General features: G+C 36.4%; 1 protein-coding gene across 1 annotated transcript in view; it reads left to right on the plus strand.

Moving 5' to 3' along the window:
• Window positions 1-13192, plus strand: part of LOC139150821 (DNA-directed RNA polymerase III subunit RPC8-like) — a 36877-nt gene extending 23685 nt beyond the window's left edge. The window contains exons 4-5 of the mRNA XM_070723223.1: window positions 615-816; window positions 12367-13192. Of these exons, the coding sequence (XP_070579324.1) occupies window positions 615-816; window positions 12367-12420 (256 nt within the window). The 3' untranslated portion in view covers window positions 12421-13192. The remainder of the gene's footprint in view (window positions 1-614; window positions 817-12366) is intronic.
• Window positions 13193-22246: the final 9054 nt, after the last annotated feature.

A 22246-nucleotide genomic window follows, 5' to 3' on the forward strand; every position in this document is an offset into this window, starting at 1 on the left:
GGGGAAATCTGTTTTACGATGCTTGATTGTACGTGTTCTTCTCAGGTCAATGAATACTGTGGCTGCTGAAGAAGCAATACTTCAAAATAGAGTTCAAAATACATAAATACAGCCATGAATACTGTCTGCTATAGAAACAGTATGTCAAAATAGGGTCCAAATTATTATTGAACAGAAATCTTAGTGTCAAACAATATGAGATATACCAAAAAATTAATATCTTTAGTGTGCCAGTATATGATTGTTGAATGATAGAAGTAATACTGGATTAATGATAAACTGGATCTGTCAGAAATCTCAAAAAAGGATTTTTGTGGTTTGTGTGCATGTATTAAATCTGTGTTATATGGCATCAGAACCTAACCATAGATTAGGATGCATTTGAGATTTCTGCACTGACGTAACATAGTCCATCGGAACAGCTTGAAATATGAATTATGTAAATTCTCTGTGGCTTTAGTAGAGATAAATTGATATCGATAACCAATGTGTTGGTTTATATTGGATATTTGCAAGAACACAGCCAACGAATGTACTTTATGTTTTTAGTTGAAGTATCTCCATACAATTCCTTTGAGATTATCCAAGATTTTCCTTAAATAACTTAAACGCAGCGACGAAGCAGAGCAGTTATGGGTGTGGGAGTATGAAACAGAAGAGGGCACACATGATTTATTCATGGACATTAATGAAGAAATCCGCTTCCGAGTCATCGATGAGACGTTTGTAGATACAACTCCTGTTGGGCCAAAGACCATAGGTGAAGGGGCAGAGGTCACAGACAAAGATGCAAAGAGGTCGCCGTACTCGCTCACGGTAAGTTCTCATGTTAGAAGTTTGAGGGCGCTGTTGTTGTGGAGACGACAACCTTGGACATATCTTGAATGTTTATGTGTGACAGTCATCTCATTTGCGATTCAAAATGTTGAATCACTGTGAAGATTGAAAAAGAAATCAAATATTCAGTCAAGCCAATTGTCATATCTATCATTTATTTCATTTCCCAGTCCTCCATTGTATATTGTCTGTTATAGTATGCCACATTTGTGTTCAATTTTCCCCAGAGCCCTTTCCTCACACAACTGCTCAAGTATAATCCTGTTCATGAACTTCATGATCTTCATATCTGTTGAAATAATTTGGTATGGTTTATAATTTGTTGACCAAGCAGATTGCATCTCAGGTTATTAAGCTTGAAAACAATAACAAATTACAAGCAGTGTAGATATACTTCACCAAGAATAGATCACTTAATATGTATGCTTGGCATGTACAACGTATCATCTAGCATTTATCTGCAAAGTATGATATTGGTATTTGAAATATGCTGGAACTGTGATTAATGTTTTCTGTGTGTGTTGTGTTCATGATACTCTTTGCATAACTCTAAGTATTAATTATTCACTGTGATTCAATTTCTCTATTTTTTGCTGAAACATAAAATCTGCTAAATTAAATCCCAGTGAAAATGTTAAACAACAATTATAGAATCTGTTTTTTACTGGCAAAAACAATGAACTTAAATAAAATAATAATATTTAATAATATTGGGTTCTTATATAGCGCACATATCCACAAGTACATGTGATATGTGATCAAGGTGCTTTACAATTATAATTACCCCTGGTCACTGGACCTATGATACCACTCAACTCCCTGGGGAGCAAACAACAGCTCACATGTGCAGCCAATAAGCGCAGCAGAGCTAAACGCACACATTACAATCTCTGTCCTACCAGGTACCCATCACTCCTGGGTGGGGAGAAACAATGAGGAATAAAGTGTCTTGCTCAAGGACACAACACCACAGCCATGCTGGGGCTCGAACTCACCATCCTTTGATCGTGAGTCCACTGCTCTAGCCACTGGCCCATGATGCCTCCACTCTAGTGAAATGAAATGCTTTTAATGCTTTTTTGAAATGTCTTAAACATCAAAATCGTGAAATTAAATCCCAGTGAAAATTAATGATTTTGCAATATTTCTCTAACCCTTTCACTACCATGGTTTAGCCCAAACCTATTGTTATCAGTGGTGTTTGTGGATCTGTTTACGGGGAATTGGGGGTGAACAGATTAAATCCAGTCTTCACTGGTTCTTGCATTAGTTTTAGCGAACATTGGCTGTTTACAGAGTTATAATCCTTTCTATTCCTTTGAAACTTTCATCACTTTAATCACTGTCAATTTGAACTATGATAAAGCTGATAACAAACCTCTTCCTTTGAGGGATCAATTACGATATATTATCTTTTCAGAGAGTGAACTTCTCTATCACATGTTGATTACCAGAGATACTTCAGAGCTTTCTGAAACCACTGGCTCAGAGTTTGTGTGTTCCTTAGATATTTCACAAAACAGTCGAGGATGTTTATGATAACGCTGCTTTGACCGTGATGGTGAACATCAAAACTTTGACATATTGTTGTACTTGTAACATTCAGAGAAAAGCTGCAGAAGATTTTCAGGGCTTTATTTGCCATATCAATAATTGTCAGGTTTTACAATCTGTGTATCTGAATATTGCAGTGTGATATGCATTTAATTTAATATTCAAAAAGATCTGATGTTGATGTTGTCATATTGTACGAGAAATTCCTCATAATGCTCTTTTTAAATCTGGAATTTTAAGAGCAGTTTAGGAACTATAGAACTCCCAAGAATTTACAAACAACTGACATTATATAGTTTTGATAAGTTGATCTTTGTCAAGGACCATCACATTCAGGCTCTGTTTTCTGTTCTTTATTGTTTGACAGCATAGAACACTGTCAATGAACTGCTGTACTTTCATTGAGTGTGAGTATAGGGAGAGAAAATAGTCTATTAAAGGTACTTGAATGAATCATATCTCAAAGGCTAAAGGTTCAGTTATGTTTATTTGGTAGTGAACCATCTTAAACAAATTGTGAAAGAGAAAAATTCATCTTAAATGCAATCAGAAAATCTTTTCAGAGAATGCACAGTGTAAAATTCAAAAATCTCCAAAACAGCCTGCCAAACAAATTGAATGAAGTGAATTTTTGTCCAAGAATGCCGTAACTTTTACTTTGATGTAATTGGATGATGCTATCATGGGATTTGCATGCTGTCTATTCCCCATGCAGCTGGCTGGATGACCATTTATTGCAGTTGTCGTAAATTTGAGCATGCATACAGTGTTGCATGATCATAGTTCATCAAAGCAAGAGTGTAGACATGCTCTGAATAATTGCAGTCTCTTCAACGGTGAGAAAAGTCAATTTGATGCAATGGTGATGGTGAAATATGGACTTGGCAGGAAAAGGGTTAACACTGCTTCATAGTAATTTATCATACATGGGCAATGAAGTTGATCACAATTGATCATAAAACAATTCAAATCTTTCCATTCTTATTATACAATAAAAGACAAGAAATTGGTCACTTTTTGAATGCATTGAAAGCCTACATGCCAGGTTTTTGCGTAAACTGCCTTTGAGCACTTTAGATTTGATGATGGAAGTTGTGAGTCAATCTTGCCAGAATTTTTCCATCCATTTTCTGAGAATCTTTTGTATGAAAATGAGGACTCCTCCCAACCACAACATGGTATTATCAGGAATAATCATCGCTGAAGGTAATTTTGCCATGTTGGTAGTTTTATAGTACAGATTACTGGTACATAAGCTGAATTTCAGTCTGGGCTTGTTAACTCTCTCTGAGCTCAGTACCATAAATTTGCAGCATTTTTGTAAGTGCAACCGACCTTTCATATTGTATTCTATAAGAGTCAGTTAATCATGCAATTAAGATAATGCCCAACATGATGTAAACAGAAAAGCCAGATTTCTGGTTGTTGTATTTGTCAGTAATTATACACCATTACAACGCACTCATCAAAGGTCACATTTTATGTCAGCTACCAAGTCAACAAGCTTTATGAAATTATCGTCTTTTCATCCTGTGGCCCCCCATTTTCCCAATGTAGAGGTCCAGTGTCACTACAATATCACTGGGACTAAACTAAATGTATCTCTATGACAGATTGTGTTGATATAAATCGACACTGTGCTGCAAATTCATAAAAAAGAAAACTTCATGCAGTATAATTGTCATGTTATTAATTTGTTTCTAAAAGGTTTCATAAAAAAACATCTAAAGCACTTTGTTATTGGAATGAAAATGTCTTGCTTGCCAAAGTTTTCTTAAAATGTCTAAAGGAAAGGCCTGAATATATGAACAAGAAGGTTGAACTTTGAGTTTATTTTAAGGTGATACCGAAGGATTCAAATTGCTAAGCAATGGTTGCTAAGGGTGATATCCAAAATCAATCAAAATGCAAAATATTCATGGTTTTCTTTGCATAATAAAGATTTACAGAACCATTCGATTCCAAAAGACGCAGGTCTGTCGCGCGATTGGTCAGTGACGTCACACATATACAAATTTTCACAGCTCTATTTTAAAACTTTTCAGCTCCTACAAATTTGCACCAAATCTTCCAAAAATTCAGAATGTAACACATGAGATACCTCTTTAGAGCCCCTAGCATGGATTAGGTTATCTGTTTGAGTACAAATGATTTTTGAACAGGAAAATATCTACTGTGTCATTTTGTAAAATTTGGAAGGGTTTTACGGCGATATCTCATAAACTGTCCGAAATTGTTAGAAACGCATGCTTATCTATATTCTCATCTATGACTTCAATAATCCTACCAAAAAAAGCTAAATTGGTTTACAATTGAGTGAGTTGACAGATTTTATGCATTTTTAATATACTAGGAATCGAAAATCCATAGAAAATAACGGAACGGTAAGATTTTGCACGGGCAAAAGTGCGTGTTTGGAACGCTGCCGGCGATAGCAACCAAAGCCCGCTTTGAATCCTTCGGTATTGCCTTAATGAAGTAGACATCTAAACTCTGCGTGTGCAATGCAATTTTAGTCTTTGAACTCACAGTGAGTTTTTGAATATGGTATACCAGGGTAGCAAATTTTAACATTTCATCACTACCTTAGTATGTGACAAAAATATCTGAAGGCGTACTTCAATTATCAGTTTGAACAAACCTTGACAATAGAGACATATTTAATCAGTTTTAATTGAGGATGGATTTTAATAAGATGAAGCAAGTTGGTTCATAAATTGAATCGTCACTTTAAGATGTGCCATACTCTTCAAGTCCTATTTTCCCTTCCTACCTTTATCCATACCCTGTTCATTGTTTATGTAGTATGTCATCAATGTCAATTCTGTTTTTGAAGTAGTTCCTCCAACCAGAGATGTCAAAGATAAGAATTATTCTTCCACATCATTTCTTCTTCTCTGATTTGGTGTCTATCCTTGACCATCAATTTCCAAGCTCATCAATTTCCATGCTCATCAAGTCATCTTTGGCATTGCAGACAGACACATAGTAGACAAGTCACATTTTATGAAATATGAACAAAGTATTCGTCTGCAGCGGATGAAAGCAAAGCAACTTCTCGTCACCCCTAGCAACCAGAATGGAGTGCATATTTTCAATGACCCGAGGCAATATTCATGATTTACAAACTCCATCCTGTGCAGTCAATATTAACAATATTCTCTTTCCTGCTGGTTATGAGAAAGCAATTAACCATCAGACCATTTTGTTCTTGCTGATAAGTAGCCAAGGTCTTGACGCAAAAGTGTTCTATCATGCCCTGGAATGATATACATTGAACATTTAAGATAGCTGTCGTGTCAAAAACCTTCGATCATCCCCACATCAGCCTAGTTCCCACGCCCACAATATGAAAGCTAACGTGTGATTAAATGGACTGTGTTCCTAGAAAGAACATTTAATCTGTGGTATAAGTACAGATACAATCAATCAAATCTTGAATAAATGGTGACTGTGCACACTTGAAACATGAAGATTCCATTTAGAGGATGTAGTTCGGTTACCGTGGTGACAGTATCTGTAATTTTAATCTTCACTTCATGCTCTCTCTCCAATTTTTGACGTATATTTGAAATCATGATACTATAGTGAGCTGAGCTAAGTACATTAAGTCCTGATAATGATTTGATTTTTTTTTAAATTTAGAATATTAACCATCGTTAAGTCACTATCTTTGCAGCAAATGTACACATTCTCATATCACACTGTTTCTCAAGAATGTTTTATGAGTATTTTGAGGCTAAATTTGAATATAGAGTCAGCAAAATGGTGATACTTGCCATAATGAAGATGTAAACCCATTTTTATACATGGCAAATTTTGGCAACATTGCTGAATTCTTTGCAATTCTGTGAATTGTCATGGCAACTTGATAATGTTGTTGGTAATTTTCAACTGTCTGAAGTAAGCTGTTTTTTAATATTGCCCAAATAAGACAAAATAATTTGATAAAAGCAAATAACAAGAGGCAAGTTGTTAAGATTTTACTGCTTTAAAAGACAAGAAATGAAAGAATCAACTATAGAGGTGATAATGACCTTGCGTTTGCAATAATTATGAAAATACTGCATTGCTAGGATTTCCCCAGACACCACTTACTGGTGTACAATGTATGCTAAAGGCTAACTGTGAGATAGTATTATTGTTGTTGTTGATTAATGATTCCAGGATAAATAGGATTTCTATTCTTGAAATATTGATACGCATTGTTCAAGTCCCCATTTTGGGTTCATGGCCTAAATGCTCTGTAAACTGTAACTTTCATTGTATTGTCCAGCATTTTTTTTCAATTTGTCAACAGTTGTCTTGTTTGACTCACAATTCCCAATGTTCATCTTGTCTGTTCAATCTGCATGTTTGATGTCCAAAATTACTGTTAACATATGATTTCAGTCCAGACCAGAGTTCATTTGTTAACAATAACATTGCATATGTGTTGTTGATACTTGGTACTTCAGCATATTTTATAATAAAGAAGAGGAGAATGTGTTGGTTTCTGAGATTTAAACTAATGAGAATCTGGTAAATGATTATAGTGATTATGTCTTTAGGTATTAGTAGATTTGATTAAGTAGAAAATCAACTGACAGTGACAAAAGTTGACGCAAATGTTTAAAACTTCAGAAACTAATTTTTTCTCATTTACAAAATGATTCTTAGTTGAGCTGTTGGATCAAAAGGGATGATTAATTTTTAGGGGCTTTGAATAATATTTTTACCCTAAATCTTTGGAGAATACACTACGGTAAATGGTATATGTATTTTGTGGTTGCCATGGTGATATCCAGGTAGACATTTATTAAGATGATGTCAAACATTGTTAATTGTCCTTTTCCAAAGAATTTCTAAATGACTGGCAGGGCAAACATTGTAATGAATTTCTCTGCTAAGGCTGTACTCAGTTTCACAAACTGTCATCTGTTTACCTAATTTGTTGTACTCAAATGAGACATTGTCATCAGCTTGTGTGTTATAGCTGTGTCCTCGGGTTAGTTTAACATCCAATATCATGTGTAGACAGAGCCACTTAATTAGCTTCCTATGATGGCCTTCCGCAAACTAGAAACGAAAGCTTTGAAATGCCTTGTTTATCAGTAAAAGTGTTGATGGATTTCTTGAAAGGCTGTTCCATCATCACGCCTCATTGCCAGAGCAGAAACATTTTTAATCTCTTGGCCTTGATTAAAGAGATTCACTGACAAATTGAAATGGACAATATGCCCTCTGCAGGCTACAGTGGCAATGAGGCAAGTTACAACTAGTCGGTACCTTGTTGTATCCATGATATGTTCTTGATAAGGAAAGCAGGCTGGGAGTTGTTATTGGTGTTTTGGTGTAATTAACAATGAAATGTCAATTTTTTCAACGATTCAACGATCATACATGTAGTTGTACAGTGGCACACTACTCTTCACCCTATACCCTAATTCCCTGTAAACAGGTCCATATTCACCATTGATAAAACTATGGGCTTGGTCCATACCATGATGGTAAAAGGGTGATTTCAAAGATTTATGTCAGGAAAATCATAAACCACCAGGTTGATGGCAGAACAATTGCCTTGAAGAAATTGTCATCAGGGTTAGGGTCCGTCTCAAATTGTCCCATAAGTTCAAAAAGTGAAATTTTGTTTGTTTGGTGGGGGTGGGGGGGGGGGGGAGGGTGGGGGTGTTTGACCACCATTCAATTAGTGAACTTCATGTTCACACTTTTATTTTGTGATCACAAGTTCTCTTTACAGTATGTATAAAAATAAACAAAAACTTCACACTAGTACAAACAAATGTTTAAAGGCCAAGGACTTGATCGCCGGGATCAAGTTTGTTTTAGTCTACGGTATAAGAGGATTTTGGAGTGTCATAGCCTTTTGTTTTCCATTGAAATTGTAATCTACTAAGTAGATTTCTCTGGCTGCAAGACAATCTGACACCGGCACAGGCCTTTAATACTGTACATGTAACTGTTTCAAACTTGTTTGTATCATGCTATTGTGTATATTCCCTAACACTATTGTAACTCTTTATCCTAAACATTTCATTAATCAAATAACGAATTACCGGTATGCTGTCTACCTGCTTTAACCCGACATGCACCATGACATTTTACTCTGTGTATTCTCAAAACAACATTGAATAATGCTGTCTTCACAAGGCACATCATTCTCAGCAAAAATGTCAGAATATTAACACCAAATATCATTTCTCACTTTTGAAATTTTGTTTAAGGGGAGGGGAAGGGGGAAGGGGTTCATCTACAGTAAACATAGGAATTTCATTTCTTGAGTATATGTGACAATCTGAGATGGTCCCTTTATAACTTCTAGAATTCACGATTGTTCAGTACCATTTGGTTTGGAAAATATCTGACTATTTAATTAATGACTCATGCTGTTTTGAACTTCAGCAATCACATGACATTAGCAACTAAAGTGAAGTTTACAAGCCTTGGTGTCTGATACAATGAAGGAACTAAAGCATCTCCCGCTGTGTCCAAATAATTCTCTGTTGATATGCTGTGTCACCATAAACTGATTGGAGTTTGCTGGTCTGAAAAATAACGTGACAGCTCCGCCAACAAGCACAAAACGCCTGCATAGGATTAAATGGTTCATGCACATATGAGCAAAAATTATTTACACGTGACATACCTATCCAGTGTTCATACATAAACTCAAGTACCTGCCACCCAGCACACACACATTGATATATTCTACTGGTAAATGCATTTGCAAATACACACATGCAATAGGTTAGAGTACATATGTAAATACAGCTCTCATACATTTGTATGTACATGCATGCCTAAACGTCCTTATGTGCTTAAAAAAAATATGTACATCTGTACAGGTACACACATATGTACAATGGATAGATAATTTGTATACACACATACAGGTACATATATATTCATATACATGTATGTACACAGATCTCAAGACTGAAGAATACTTTGCTTGTTAAAAGCCATACTAAAATTCAACATCATCTTAAGAGTTATGTTTGCATTTCTTTACAATGAAAGGCACCCTCAGACAAGGAGTGATTTCTGCAAAAAGGGTTGGGCCCATTGTTATTCAGATGTGCCCATACATATCATGCACAAACATCGTATGTACTAGTACATTGACAGATACATTCACAGACATGCACACAGCTTTATTATTCAGGAAACAGTACTATTTGCATAATGTCTCATTCTGATGATTCTATGCATTACTGTGTGGGTGAAAATGAAGTCACCTGCACTGACTGCTCATCATCCAAGCACAGTCTGTAGTGTTCTCTGCGTCTCATCTAGCCACTTCACCATCAATTCCAAATGCTCCTTGAGCTGTGAAATAAAGGAATTCTCCGAAGATAATAAAGCTCACAGTGAATCATCGTCATTCCATTTCATATCCTGGGAGTTGATGCACTATCACCAGTGAAAGTGTCCATGCCCTTCCTGTAGTTTTTGTGTTCACAATCATAGTCAAAAGTAATTAATGTCAGATGGCTACTTTTACAAAAATAAGGCATTTAAGGTGATCAGGGGCATTTTGTTTTTCTCAGTTGACCTGGTAACCAAAGTGATAAAGATCAAATGTACAAATCAAATGCTATCTTAAATCGTCATGAGGATTTGGAAAGTCTCTCAAAGGAAGCGTTAGAAATGTCAGCGTTTTCAAGTTGTCATGAATTTATCTGAAGCAGTTCATATTAAATTTATAAGGTGTTGATTGTTTGGCAGCTAAATGTCCTAGGAATATTAAAATCATGGAAACTTTGCAAGAGCTGGTGATACCGTTGAATATTTACATCATGTACAGGCATGTGTCAATTTCTGCCAGCTAACAGCCTCTTATTCCATTAAAATCATGTTTTATCCAGTCACAGTGGCATTATTTCAGGATTCTGGACAAAATTTTCATCATGACATAATATTTCATAACACAGCAAGAAATCTATAGGCAGAGTATGAACATGGCCCATAACAGTCCCTCACCAGTCCCTGCTACAGAATTTGTGTAGGATAGCCTCTATTATGGGGCCTATAGTTTTGAAAAGATTTGAGAGCTGTTTTATGATTGCCAGGTCTCAGTGAGGCTGTCAGAGGTCTTACACTGTATCCATTCATGTAAAACAGACATTGATGCAAGGAATCCAGTGCCCAGCAATGATACACACATCTCTCTATGGCAACACATACATACTGAGTCATTGCACTGTTACAGCCCTTTGCTGTCTTTGCTGATACAGACATGTACCGGTACATGTACCCAGGTCTGTAACAAAGACTGTACAGTACCGGTGATACTTTTGATTTGTAATTTGTACATTATTTTGTTATGTGTGGAACTAATGGATATGAATACATGCATGTAAATGCTCAAAAGTTGATAGCATAGTCAATGTAGTATGTCCGTCTAAATATGTGAAATGTTTCCAGTACAAAATGACTCACTTAGAAATTTGAGTTGACTTCAAACAAGCAGTTGGATTTCAACACTGCCATGATGAACTCTGTTAACATTAAAAGTAGATCTTCAGAAATGAAATCTCATGTAGAGTTGCTGTCTTCAAATATTTCATGTGTGAGTTTCTTTCATGTAACATTTCATTAAACCATATTAAACCATAGACATTCTCAAGGGTTTGTGATTAAATTTTTAATGTGGCACAATTTAAGTGATGCATACATGTATGCTTGACTTTATGAGAAAAGAATGTTAAGATAATGCATAAAACTGTAAGACAGTCCTTGTAAATGATTTACTAATCCAAATGTGAAGTAAGTGAAGCATGGATTAGACTGTTACTGGTAAAGTTATCTGTGTAATGTGGGTGAAGATTTATCAGTATAAAATTACAGATATCTCATTGGTTTATTGTCGTTGTTGTAATTTTATCACACCTCTCTTAGGTGTCACTGAAACCAGCGGAAGAATTTAATCTTCATGTCTGTATTCTGCATGCATGTAGCTAAGTTGAATCAATTGCGTTTGTGTTGTACCAAACTTTAAAAAATTGAATTTCACAAAAGCTACATGGAGATGTACAATACACAGTATGTGTAATAGAAATTTCAGAAAGATCTGAAATGAAATACAAAGTATGGAGATATTAGGCATGCATGTTTTCTCAAGGAATCAAATCTGACCTCATCAATGCAAGAAGTTACTTCAGTTTAGTACAGACAGAACTGTTTCTGAAATTTTTGTTGAATAGAGTTTCAAAAGAATTAAATGAGATTAAACAAGATGGTAGGTCATAATGAGGAAACAGTTTTCACTGTATACAGTAATGATATATTAGAATGTGTGTTTGCAAGCCCTGTGGTCATTTTACCCATATCCAGGCAACGAGGGATCCCTTGCCATGACAGTCAGGAAATTCATCAAATCTTCTCTTCTCTTCTCAATTTGGCCACGATCCAGCTTTTGAATCTTAGTCTACCTTCATCATTTCAATGTTGTGCTGTACAGTAACAATTGAGGACAAAAGCTGTTTCATGTTTTACCCTCCACTTCTCAATAAGAAAAGGAAAACAACCAATGGTGACACTAAACAAATAGTATCAATATATGAAACCATTAAAATGTGGGAATATCCTTTTTAGGAAGATTACAAAATACGGGTATATATTATCAAAGACTGTAGAAGCAAGACCTGCTTCTTCACATACTATTTATGTACTTTTTAACACATTATATCATTGTGTAAAAATATTTTCCATCATTCAGTTGTTCAGTCTGTACAGTTTATCCTGTCAAATTTGCTTACATTTATAATTCCCCATCATCAATATGCATGCTAGTAATTCTTCCCATGATCACCATTTTCATGATCTCTACATCTTTGACAGCAACAAGATAAGTGACAACGTCTTGACACTTAATAATATTCTCGGGAAGTATCTTGTTAGCTGTGTGTTCAATGCCTTACCAAAATTTTCTTCAATTTTTTTTTTTTCACATATGTCTTTTCTTCACTGCAGGGATCCATTACTGAACCAGGTTTAGGAGTCTTGTTATGGTGGAACAGTGTATAAAGATAATCTAAGCCATCACTGAAGACCTGTCAGTAAATGTCATCACTACTGCTGTCATGGTGGATTGTGGGTAAATGATGTCATCACTACTGCTGTCATGGGGGATTGTGGGTAAATGATGTTGACACTGCCATTCCTACTGTACTCATGTACTGCAATGGAGAAACATCTTTAATTGATATGTGATGCTGTGGAGGAATGACTCAGACAACAAGACTGACAAGGGTTCATTGTCTTGTCACAGCAAAGCATTCGTGGTTCATACAGTAGTAATAATTCACAGATACCAGTCTCCCTTGGTACTTTCTGTGCCTTGAGTACATGTCATAGGGAAGGCTGATTTCAACAGGGACATGTAATGAGACAGAATGTGACCGTAGTACTAGTAACCTATGCTGAGAAGGTTTGGTTGAAATCAAGACTTTAGACATTTTGATGTTTCATAGAACACTTTGAGTATACAAATAAGTGCTTTCCAAACAGGGCAGTGCTGTGTTTTCCCCAAAACCATTGAAACGAATTACTTGTACTCTGGATTTGAGACAATGAAACTACATTTCTCTTTTGTGAAGTCCTTCTATTTCCAGTCTCCAATGGAATGGTACGACGACTTTATCAGTATACACTGAGATTGTACCAAACTTTGCTGATGTGAATAGTTAAGTTTCTCTCTAAATACTTTGCATGATGTGTATCTTGTCAGAGTAGCAATGATCCGTGAGCAAAATGTAGGTAGGAGCAAACGTGGAAATAAAATGACTTTTTAAATACATGTGTGTCTTCAATTTATCATTCATCTTGTGTGATGTGGTTTTTTTTGGATGAATTGTTCAGTTTTCATATTGACAAAACAAAGCCATTGGCAGGACTGAAGCATTCTTGGTTTATCCTAACAACATTAATAACCTCATTCCAGGGAGTACACTGCTATTTAGATGTCAATGAAAGACACCCTAGGGCGGTTATGATGTGCCTTATGGGTGCGAATTGAATTCCATAGACAGTTTGGTATTCTTGTCCTGGTAAATGTTTAGCCAGACCATGCATTACATGTATTAGTGGACTTTATGTTCAGTGAAAAAGGAAATCATTTACCTGTTTGCCCGATATTATAAAAGAAGCAATTTACCCTTTATGATGTGTTGATGAGGAAACGGCAGTTTTGCTGTGCAAAGTGTAATGGTGACATCAGGAAACAAATTCCAAGAAGTACTATATTATTGCCTGATTACATGGGTTTATGTGCCCGAGAGCAGGTGACAATTTGCCCGATGCTAGGAGGGCAAATTGTCTCTTGCTGCGAGGGCACATAAACCCATGTATTCAGGCAATAATATTTTAATTACATGCCTCTTCACAGTTAATGCTATATGACATTTAGTTACATGCAGGGTATTTGCAAACAATTTTACTATTATCGACCAGCATCAAACAGATTTTAACAAAAGTCAAAATAGCAGTGTTGACATGGATATTTTACATCTAGTGTCTACTTTGACGTCGAAAAATTATCGGAAGGGCTTCACTGGGCTGGGTAACCATGGAAACCAGTCAGTGCATCGTTCATCGGCCCGCTAACTCCGCGGATGTTCCTATTGAAATCAATGCACTGATTTGCACTCACATCAAGGCATGTAATAATGTATTTATCTTGATGTGAAATTTGCAAGGTTTATATTTTCAAGTAAATTGTACTGCATTGTGTGGCATTGATGGCATCAATTCTATAGCAATTCATAACTGGATGCGTTTTACCAGAGATGGTGATTAAAATTGTGAATTTCTAAAGACCATTGAAAAGATAGTAACAACAAAGAGCAGATGGTAACTACAAAATGGAAAACCTCATTGAAATGGAACTGTATATGTGCTTACAGAACTTGCCACGCTTCCCCTAAATAATAGCCTTTGCAAGGGCCAACCTGTGAGAGAAGACTTATAGGAAAATAGATTATTCAGTGAGCTGATAAACTATGCAATGCTTGACTTGTCATCAGTAGGAAGTGTACAGGTGTACTTAGCACAGAGACACAAACCTTGGCTCAGAATTCTGTTGCATTATGATGATGTAATAATATGCATCAGAGAGAAGCTGGTCTTGCCAGAAATGACCCTTCTCCTCAATTATTGATGTAATAATCTTAATTAGAAAAGTTTCACAATCAACATTGCCAGTTACAATCAAGTTCATTAAATTGTGCCAAGCTGTTTGGAAGATCTGCTAACATTAAGGTTCATTGTCCTTGAGTGATGTCAGATTAAGAAGATTTTGCCTCCAAACATTTCAAATAATAAGATTAAATCAAAGTTGATTTTGCCGGACACCTGTTCGCTGCCTATACACTGACTATAAAATCAAAGTAAAACCACAGGGGGCTCTTACTCCTTGTTTATTTGTGTGTGTTTGTTTGTGTGTATGTGTTTGTATTTGTTTATTTGTTATTTTTAATAAAATAACAGCGAATAGCTGTTATGCTAATATTTGTATTTAAAGAGCAGTTTATTTATTTATTTGTTTGTTTGTTTGTTTGTTGATATGTATTTCTGATGGTTAGGGTAGGCTCAAGTTAGGGTTGAGTTAGGCTTAAGTTAGGGTTAGACTTATTCACTCCCTCTGACTATATAGAAGGAGTGAATAAGTCTAACCCTAACCCTAACTTAAGCCTAACCCTAACCCTAACCATTGGAAATACATATCAACAAACAATCAAACAAACAAACAAATAAATAAATGAACTACTCTTTAATGATAAATATTAGCAAAACAGCTTTTCGCTGTTATTTTATTAAAAATAACATAAACAAACATAAACGTATACACACAAACAAACACAAACACAAATAAACAAGAAGTAAGAGCCCCCTGTGGTAAAACTTTAGTTAGTGCTCGAAATCAGCAACAAAAGAGTTGAAATTAATAGAATTTAGTTGGAATTTTTTGTCACGGATTACCCCGTGTAATAAATTTCAAGAACGTCCATGGATTGTAAAGTTTGTAAGGAGATAAGTACCCTCAAACACAGATTTTCACGGTGTCAAATTGCGTACTTTATTGTTGTCTGAATAATGTTTATGAAGATGATGAAAACTTTGTTAATTTTCTTATACTGATCAGTAAATGGAGTATCCGTAAACATTGGCAAATGGAGAAAAATGTTTCAATTGGTGGTCTACTAAAATACCAGCTTACTTGCAGAACTAAATACAGAGTTTACTCTGAAAGGTACAACTATCCAATGGAATTCAGACAGTCCTATTAAGCTTATAAATGTAATTGATTTGCTATTTGGAAACTGAACTTGATGTTAAATGCAAGCCTTTGTTTTTGAAGTACGTATTTTAATAAAAGACAAAAAAAACCCAAAAACTTTTGTTAGTGCTTCCAATCTGACAAAATACAAATGCATCTTGAATTTTTTTGTCATCTGTGTTTAATAGCTGTACCCCCATTTGCATCGAACAGACCATGACAGAGTGAATGTTTGCATAAAACTGGTGTTATACTATGCTGTCAAATGAAGTGACTCCGCGGACATTGCCTTCCGCTAGGGTTCAATCACTGTCACTCGTGAGCTATTCAGCTCTGGGACTATTCGCCCCATAGACGTGTGTACATAAGCGAGAAATGTACACACGTCTATGAGGCGCATAGTCCTGAGCGGAATAGATCACAGGGGACTGTGGTTCAATTGTGATCGCATCGCATTATTATGTATAACTGTGAGAGGATACAAAGCCTCGTCACCGGAAATCAAATGGTTAATATTTCATGATATGATGACGCCGATGCGGAAGGGAAAACACACGTAATCAAGGACAATAGTTGACTTTCAAAAAGATACGAATCCCCGATGGATTTGCAACACCTGACAAATTAATGAGGGATGCTAAAATAGACACCACTATTGATCACTTGATGCGGACCAACTATCTATTACAACGTGACCCTGTCAGTTTAAAGAGGCCAGGTGGCGGTTATTCTTAAAGTAGCTTATAAACTCAAATTTGTCATTGCGCGGTTTGTGAAAGAAACCTTGGGGCTCAGTTCTTTTGCGATGAGTTTTTTCACAGTGCGATATGTATCTCTCTACCGCCTGCGCCGTTTGTGAATATTGCTCAGATATAAAAAGCATTGTTCACGTTCTCTACATACACGTGGTGCCATTCATGGCTTTTCCTGACACCGAAACAATTTTAGGTCGCGACCTGAATTTATCCCTGATCCACCACAAACGTGTATCATTTGCTCCATGGATGCGTACACAGCGTCAAGGAGACGATGTTCAACATTCTCCGAATTGCCGAGGCAGAATCACTGAAACAGACTGATACATATCTAAAATAGCAGACGATTTTCAGATACCTAACTACAGTGTCACTGCTCAGGTCATTGTAGCACAGTGTGATATCGTAGTGTCGTGGAACATTCTTTCAAAACATATCATATACCACATCAGCGCATGTTTGTTTGTCAAAAGGCAAGAAACTGATGGCATGATCACGTGTTTAATCATTTTCACAAGTCTGTGCAATCATTATCATCACCGCTGTCACGAACAATGTATTTTACCGTATTTGCAAGCTAGAGCATTACACAATCTGCAGTTTACCTACGAACATCCCGAAACTAACTCTCGATAGTTAGACACAATTACAAGTTGTTCATGGATAGTTTAATTATTTTGTCAAAATGAATGCTATGTTCAGTTTCTCGCACCTACAGGAGTATTTTTGGGCAAGACACATGGTGACCGTTTAACAGTTTTAATCAACACTAACGTAATTGAAATTCTACTCTGTCTTCACCCAGAGGTGCGATTTACAATGACCAGCCTTTATATAATTGATAAAAAATTTGCCCAATAAAGCATTTTTATGAACTTGAGAAGCAAGTTCATTTTGATTTGATTTGACGTTTTTCCCACCGATAGTATAAATGTTGATCATGGCTGTGTTTGAAATTTCAAAGTTACATGTTCCCTTTGAAGTTTTTTTACTTGAATTTTCATAAATTTGAAGATGTCACGAGCTCAGTAGAGATCATTTCCGATGCTAAATCTTTCTATCGTGATATAAAGCTTACTTCCCTATTCGTTGCTAAGACAGGTCCGTCGCAGAAACACGATTCTCCAAATCGTCGGGAAGAATGGAGGGCTTTAAGTTCCGATCTGCTATCGGATCGTTTAAAATGAGCGAGTGAATTCATAGGTGTGTAAACTGATAACAGTAATCAGTATCTATGCACTTCCTCTAAAACACCCGTCATAGCAGTTCAAGTGACCTTGACCTCCTAGCAAGTAAATAGAACAGCGTAGATAGGTGCTGTAAACGGCAGGCAGAATATTTCAAATTTCAAATCTGTCTTATACTTAAGATGTTTTAGATTTTATTCTTGCGATGAATGCCGTGAACTCAAGTACATTTAAAAAAACGGAGAAAACGATATACTGTAATGAACTTGATCTTGGTCAGTCAATGGCCTTACGGATAATATATGCAGAAATGGTGTTGCCCCGAAACAAATTACTATGTCTCTGGGTAGCAAGAAGGTCATCTGTGGTTACCATGAGACCTGTATTCCAAGCTGATGCATTTATCAAGGGATCTATGTGAATTATCACAGACAAGAGATGCTTTCCCATATTTTTAGCGACAAATATCTGTCAATTGTGATTAAATTTGCAATGTATTATTCCATTTTGTCAATATTGTCGCTAAATTCCAAGCGAATAGCTACTTTTTCTGGATATACAGTGTCAGGAACATGGTATCTGGTTAGAATAACAATGAGTTTTTCTTTAAACTTAGTAGTAGCAGAAATGTAGCAATGGTGGCACAAATATTAAGAGCAAAATATATACCAGCATAATCAGACTTCTTGACATTATATTATTGTTGTTGTTATACTTTATTTAATTAAAGAGATTAATGTGATTACAATAGAGTAATTGTAATTTCCATAAGAGATATCAAAAGTTAAGGATGCAAAATTAATTGAATGGGTGCTTTCAGAAATATTTGCTCTCGTAAACCTTTGTCCATTGAATAAGACATGGTTTTTAACCAATGCCAGTCTTTGATATCTCCACACAAAATATCCCTTTCCTAGTATATGCAGACAACTTTAATTTAAAAGAACGGTATTGTAGCCATTTGTAGAGTGGCTGTGAGTGCTAAAGGTTTACATTTTTCAGGTATTTTAGGGAGCCGTTATAATTTACGGCCTGGGGGTCGGAGAAATGTGAGGGGTCACCAAAAAAGTTGAAAACTTCAAGGGTGTTGCTCAAAATCTGGGGAGGAAGAAAGGGGTTACTCAATTTTTTGTGCGAAATAAATTGAAACACCTCTCAGATTCATCAATTTTTAAAATTTTTGATATGAGAGGGGACCCTCCTCTCGTGCTCCCCCTTGGGGTGTTCTAACAGTTTTACGTAGGAAAAAAAAAACAAAAATTAAAAACAACTCTGAGATTACACCAGACTGCACCATTGCACACATTAATTTCTCAAAATTTTCCATGCAAGATAGGGGACAGTCCCTCTGACACTTTTCCCCTCAACCTCTCGCGTGTTCTCCCCTGTACTTTCAAAGTCTGCCCAGTCAGATATCCTAGTGAAAACCCTGTTATGATACCCATCCAAGTTAAACAATCTATGGTTGGATACTGGTTATAGCGTGAACTTTTACATCTGTATTTTGTTGTGACTTTGAATTTTATTTTATTGGTTTTACCTTTTCCAACCGTCATGAAATACATAGTACAATACATAGTACAATACATAGTACAATACATAGTACAATACATAGAACAATACATAGTACAATACATAGTACAATACATAGTACAATACATAGTACACTTGGCAGGGAGATCGGTTACCTTTCTTCACTGACTTTCATAAACTTCGTGCCTCTAGAGATATACCACGCCTTTTGCAAGTGTACCTTCGAACACTCCAAATTTGAACCACAGAAAAGTACAATTTGTTACGTCGTTGATTGTCGTTAAATCATCTAACCAGTTTGTGCCATCGATGAAGTGAGTACAAATAATGTTTATTGCAAATTTTCACCGACTTGTGGACTGGGATAAGCTTATCAGTGAATAAAAAGTACGCGCGGTGATCTGCATACGGCGCGGTGTTCCCTTCGAAGATATCCTTGTCCATTCTGACGAAATTTCACAACCTTTCACGCTGCTTTTGCCTTTTTTAAAGGGAATGGTGAAAAAAATGAAGGAAAAGTTCTGAAATGGAGCGATGAGCTCGGAAACTCACACACGCGACGAATTTGTTGAAATTTATGGTATTCACAATCATCCACAAAATCCGCGTAATCGGCTTCCATAATTGGGGTTAGACAAATAAGGTAACGTCGGCTGGAAAACTCAATAAACGATGTCTTCTGGAAGAAATTACATGTACAATGCAAGGCTTCTTTGTGATTGGATTGCAAGATAAGAGATTAGCATTCCCAAAACTCCATCAGAGGTTTGAACTACGAAGACGCTACATATGCAAGCACACTGGAAACCAGGTTCAGATATGTAAGCTGTAGCACGGGCGATATTCATGTGTGTCAGACACACCCCTGGCTGAAGCGAACTATACAACACAAGAGAGAGAGAGAGAGAGAGAGAGAGAGAGAGAGAGAGAGAGAGAGAGTTTATCGACATATCAACTTTAACTCTTATAATTCCTTATCAAGAATCATATTTACATACACATTACACAGAGTGTAAATGCTGCGTTGATATCAAGTTCAACTGTTTGACGTCAAAGCGGTTAGTCAGCGCTTAAAACGGAAGCTGGCGGCGTGATAGCGGTGTTTGTCTGATATATCATGCCGGATACATCTGTCACTACCCAAAGTGGCTGTTCAAGCAATGATCCAGAGATAACCCAGAACTGGCAATACTTAGCAACGTAAACTTATTTATGTGGCAACCAAGTGCAATCGCAGTAACGATGGCGACGAGGTAACGATGACGACGACGTCAAAACAGAGGCAATCACGAAGAAAAGCAGGGTGCTGACCTCGTAAAACTTTGACCTTTTAGCAGTCGTGAAAATTTATGAAAATGCGATATAGCAAAAACAAAACCTAAAATAGCAATGGGAGAGACGACTGATATCTTTAAATATTGTGTAATTTTTCATAGATATTTAAAAACTCAAAACACCACTTTGGCATAAATTCTAAGTAACATTTATAAGGATATATTAAAATCAATCCACAATTCGTAATCTTACTTTCTTCATATTTACTTCATGGAAGGTGAAGTTGGAAATGTGTCGATGTATGTTTTGTCCTTATAATACCACTTGTCAACTAAGAATAAATCGCTTCATTCGCCCCTTTTCGTGAATTATGATAATTTGATAACAGTAAGGGATATTAATTTAGCTTGAATAGAGTGCGATAACTTTACAATATCTGTCGAGAAAAGTGTCTTAGACGGGGAAAGCTTTCGTATTGGTGGCTTAGCACGGGTCTTTTGGCAACAATTTTAAATCTTGACGTCTGACTGTTGGAATAAAATGGAGATTACATGCCATGAAAGGTAAAAAAGGCAATAACACGCTACCGATTTAATCTCATCGTGGTCACTTTTATGGTCTCAGCCTAATTTTCACTCTCACCGCACTGTATACGCCTGCAGGCAACGCGCCTACATCCTTAGGCTTGGAGAGCCTTACACCAGATTACGTTTACGCGCCATGACCTCACTGACCCTGCATGGTAGATAGATGCAGGAAAATTATTCGTAATAGCCGAGTGACGGAAGCACTACATTACCATTATAAATCATTGTGTGGCCGTATGGTACGTATGAATCACTCTCCAGACACGTGATCTTAAAAGATCTTGTGCCATAAATATGTTACCCAGAAGGACTGGAATTCAGTTGGTTCGAGTAATATATGATATTTTTCTCTTCCACAATCCCCCAAACTCCGCTTTCGATACCAATGGAAGGCATTAAGGTACAAAGGGATATCCTAATTGGACGGTATCATTAGGGACAGTGGCTTCAGATTGGTGCTGTAATTGGTAGGCATAATTGGAGGCAATAGTTTCAAACAGGAAAGCTCTTAATGCCCGGTATAATTGGAAGCAATGCTTTAAAAGGGATACCCTAACTGGTCGCTGTAGTTGTAAGCAATGCTTTAAAAGGGATACCCTAATTGGTCACTGTAGTTGGAAGCAATAGCTTTAAAAGAGGACACCCTAATTGGTCGATATAATTGAGGGCAATAACACTGAAAGGGTTTCCATCTTTGAGCATTTCATTGCTGAGCAAAAGTACTGTATGCGATTTTCCCACTCCTCTTCGCTACAAAACAAGAAGGGTGAGGTCATCGCAAAACTGTACTTTAATTACTAAAAGTTTTGTGTCATAGTTTTAGTCCTTAACATATCAAATATAGCTCACGTAAAATTCTCTCAGAATGTCACTTCATGCATGAAAACCAGAGGACCCTTCCATTGTTCAATATCGGAATGATGACAAGATAGTATGCTATGGCATATGTTACAATGGATATACTGAACATGCATTGCATAGTCTCGTTTTTAAGGGGGAACATTACAAGTCTTTCTGTTTAAAACGGTCGTAGTAGATGGTGACATGTAAATTCAAAATTCTGATAAAACTCATCATTACAAACGAAAATTAACATGGACAGTGCTTATTTGAACTCTGTTTGTATGCGTTTGGGATAAGGGGATCAGAACGTGTTCAATCCCTGCGTATTGATGATTGAAAAGCCACTTAAACTTGAGCATGTTATTTTGCCAATCAATAGTCAAGATCTAACAAAAG

This window comes from Ptychodera flava, chromosome 15, assembly GCF_041260155.1.
Source record: "Ptychodera flava strain L36383 chromosome 15, AS_Pfla_20210202, whole genome shotgun sequence".
Classification (NCBI taxonomy): Eukaryota; Metazoa; Hemichordata; class Enteropneusta; family Ptychoderidae; genus Ptychodera; species Ptychodera flava.